Source organism: Haliotis rubra, unplaced genomic scaffold, assembly GCF_003918875.1.
Source record: "Haliotis rubra isolate DU_JTF1 unplaced genomic scaffold, ASM391887v1 Scf8, whole genome shotgun sequence".
NCBI classification, from domain to species: domain Eukaryota; kingdom Metazoa; phylum Mollusca; class Gastropoda; order Lepetellida; family Haliotidae; genus Haliotis; species Haliotis rubra.
The window spans coordinates 771,877-775,622 of record NW_025767523.1 but is presented as its reverse complement, the minus strand read 5'-3'; the positions used below and the strand labels follow the sequence as shown (position 1 = coordinate 775,622).

The window sequence follows — 3,746 nt, the reverse complement described above, 5'->3', positions numbered from 1 at the left end:
CATCTGGTGTGGCACTGGTTTGTCTGTTCCAGACGCCATTTTGTCCAGACCGTGGTCACATAGCAGAAATATTGCTTAGTGTGTCAATCAAATACAAATGACACAGTCTGATATTTACTTACAATTATCAATCACAAAGGCATGCATAAACGTGATATGTGTTCATTCGACTGTCGGGTCATCTTGCGTTTCAACGTATGAAGTTTGTGTAATGTTTTCATACGCCTTGGCCTAAATGATTTATATATCAATCAAGGAAGATATTAATCTATTATAAAATCACAAAGGTTCTGTCCATTTTGTAATACTGTAGAGAATGAATTACACTTTCTATTTCTTTGTCCTGCATATAATGATTTAAGGCAACTGTATTTTCCCCAATGGCTACAATCAAATATATATATATGTATTCAATACTTTCATGTAAAGCATCCCTATTACAATATAAGGTAGCTCTATTTTTTATTTATCACACGCTTATATTGAGAAGAGATTCAATGTAACGTGTGTGACGCATGTTGTATTTGTTGTACATATCATATATATTTATTTTGTATATGGGCCTCAGGCCTTCATGCAATAAACTGATTGATTGATTGTGTAGCTCGCTCATCTTCAGATAGTGGGATATCTCAACACAGGGATTTGTCAACACCAAAGTGGCTTACGTCATTACTTTGTGACGTACAAATGTCCCTCTGTATACTAGTAGCCTTTTGTCAGACTATAGCTGTTACTGTCAACGGCTTGCGTCACATTGACAACTGTTCACGTCCACATTCTATGATCTGTTTGTTTGTAATGTACGATTGGTAATAGGTGGTACTAACTATTATAAACATATACGTCAACCATGCTGTGACGTACCACAGTTAGGCAGCAGTTAGTTAGGTCCAGCATATTTGTGATGTCCATGTTTACAAGGACGTCAATCACTGGGTCATGTCTTTTGCAAATATTTACACTGTACATCGAGCAACTCAAGCAGTTTATGTGTGACGCATCACTACCCACTGAGCAGCACGTAAATAGAGAAACAAATATACGTCATATTTCTGACGTTTTACTACGCACTGAGCGGCACTTTGTAAGATCAACAAATATATATCATCACCATGTGACGTACTTATACACATTGTAAACACATTAGGCAATTTGTAAACTCAGCCAATTTATATACCACTTTGTGACGTATCTATACACTGTGTGGCACTTTGAAAGAATGGCCAGTATACGTCATCACTTTGTGATGTGACTATATACAATGAGCGGCACTGAAAGATAAGCCAATGTGCGTCATCATTTTGAGACGTACTTTTACACACGGCGCTTTGTAAAATCAGCAATTTACAACATATTTCTGTGACATACGTGAACACACAATGCGGCACTTTGTAAGATCAGCCAATTTACGTCACCACTTTGTGACATACCTCTACACACTGTGGGGAACCTTAACAAGTTCAAGATTTGGATCCACAATTCGCGAATGTTTGTGTTCCTCCGATTCCGTGAGCGAATTGTCATTTCGTCTCCGTCCAATATCCCGCATTCCCAAATCTCCGTTCTGCTTGGCGCGGTAGTCCTCGGTGCTGGAGTAGCCCCTATTCTTGTTGATGTAGAAGGGCCTATCCCGTCCTGAGAGACAGCTCCTGAAGGACGTCAAAATGTTCACATAGCCTTCTCTGAACTTTGAGTTCATCCACCAGTAGATAATGGGGTTATATGCACAACTGCTCATAGCCAACCAGTGAGCGCCAATCCAAATGGTTCTCATGTAGCTGTAGTCGTAGATGGTAGGGTTGACGTCGCCAACGATGGTGATGACGTGCAGAGGCAGCCAGCAGATGCCGTAGATCCCCACGACGGTAATCATCATCAAGATTGCCTGAGATAGAGAGATGCGTATTAGCAAATACAAGATGGACAAAGTGTTAACGAATCATTAATTAATCTATGAAGCACTTTCAATCAGTCTGTTCGTGGAAGGAGATAGATTACGCCACTCAACCGGCGACTGATTACATATTGTCTTTATACTCAAAACTGAGGAGAAATCGGTTGCAGATCTCCATTCTCATCGTACCAACAAACTTACCTTACATATTTATGTCGGATTGTGATTAGCTGAGACCTATTCTTTTATTTTCAATACACATTTCGTTCTGTTCAAACTGCCGAATCGTAGGCATTACATTTGCAACATACCAACCACAATTTTGTATCATGAATTAAGGATATAAGACGCCGGATAGTTTTACGATATTTTTCGAATGAACAAGATCAAGGGGGGATGACTCTGATTCCTTTCAGCTGCTAAGAGACGGGCGGAGGAGTAGAATACATGCACCTGTTATAGCCTTCGCTGTCCCATAAGGGTACAATGTATGAAGCCCATTTCCAGTGCTACACCACAGTGATATTGCTGGAATATTGCTAAAAACTGCGTTAAACCATACTCATTGACTCAGGTAAGTGGATGAAGGCCAAACTCTATACCTAATCCGACCAAAGTATGCATCAATCAGGTGTCCGGTAGGATAATTTTGTTCACCGGTCCCTCATGAAATGTGATAGTTATCTCTCCATCATCCATCAGTTCGCAGAACAAAGAAACATCATCCCATGTTGCACTCAAGCACAGCGAATAACTTGAATGAATGTGAATATGAATGAACAGTGACAGCTAAAGCCAGATCTTAGTAGCGCCAGTGCCTTATGGGCTAAACATTTGATTATTTTGAAATAAATAGTCCTTTAAAGAAACATATCAATTTTGGAAGTAATTACATGGGTTCAGATGTCAGAGTAAACGTGAGGTTTATTATTTTATAAAGATCGCATACGTCGAAGGTTCGGATAGCGCGTCCAAAAACATTTTTAAGCAATTTCATCTTAACAAGAAGAAGTAATTTGTATTCTAGTGAGTCTTCAGTAGAATGAATAAGAAATGGGCCACATGCTCATCTGTGAAGATATTAAATGAGCATAAAAGCTGACTGTTAGTGTGATTTACGTTCACTTGGTATCACGACCTTTGGGCTACACTTTATACAAGGAAACGTATTTGTGTACATGAGTTCACAATTAAACATTATTACAACACATAACGAGTATAATTAATATCAAGATGAGAGGGAAATTACGAAAATATCAAATTGAATTCTATTTCGCTGAGAAAACGACCAAAACATACACCCTCGTCTCACCATGCCTATTTCGTTTGACGACCATACTGAAACCTTTACTCGAAATATATCGTCTACCGCATGACCGTAATACTTTGGACAATACTTAGATATATATAAATATTGTCAGTTTTATATCTTTGAAATTGCTTGAATCGTCAGAAACACTGACAATGGTATCATTCTTAACTGAACGTAATGTCAACTCTTGACAGAAATTATTATGGTGAAAATAGTTATGACATTTAGTTTCCAATGTCCGTTGGCCATCTAGATTTCATACGAAGACGCCTGCTTGACTTTATTTGGAACATCCTGGGGATTCCATCTTAGTAATAATGTCGAAAAGTAGTAATCTTACATGGACAAGACCAGCTCTTTCACCTATAATTGGTCATTTCCCTTTTGAATTTGATCAACGTAGATGCTGTTGGAAAAACAATCAACTTAAGTTAGCAACACTCGTGAAGACGCAGAGGGCTGCACTGAGCGCTGTAGAAAGCGAGAGACGGCAAGGCAGCAGGTTCATGGGTAATATCTCTGGTTATATCTCTGAAG

At 38.9% G+C, this 3,746-nt stretch overlaps 1 protein-coding gene across 1 annotated transcript; it reads right to left on the bottom strand.

The window, feature by feature from the left end:
- Positions 1-813: 813 nt before the first annotated feature.
- LOC124261461 (tachykinin-like peptides receptor 99D) lies at positions 814-1,883 on the bottom strand. Its single transcript, XM_046695776.1, has one exon. It carries the CDS (start codon positions 1,877-1,879, stop codon positions 1,436-1,438), a length of 444 nt encoding a protein of 147 aa, XP_046551732.1. The 5' UTR covers positions 1,880-1,883; the 3' UTR covers positions 814-1,435.
- Positions 1,884-3,746: the final 1,863 nt, after the last annotated feature.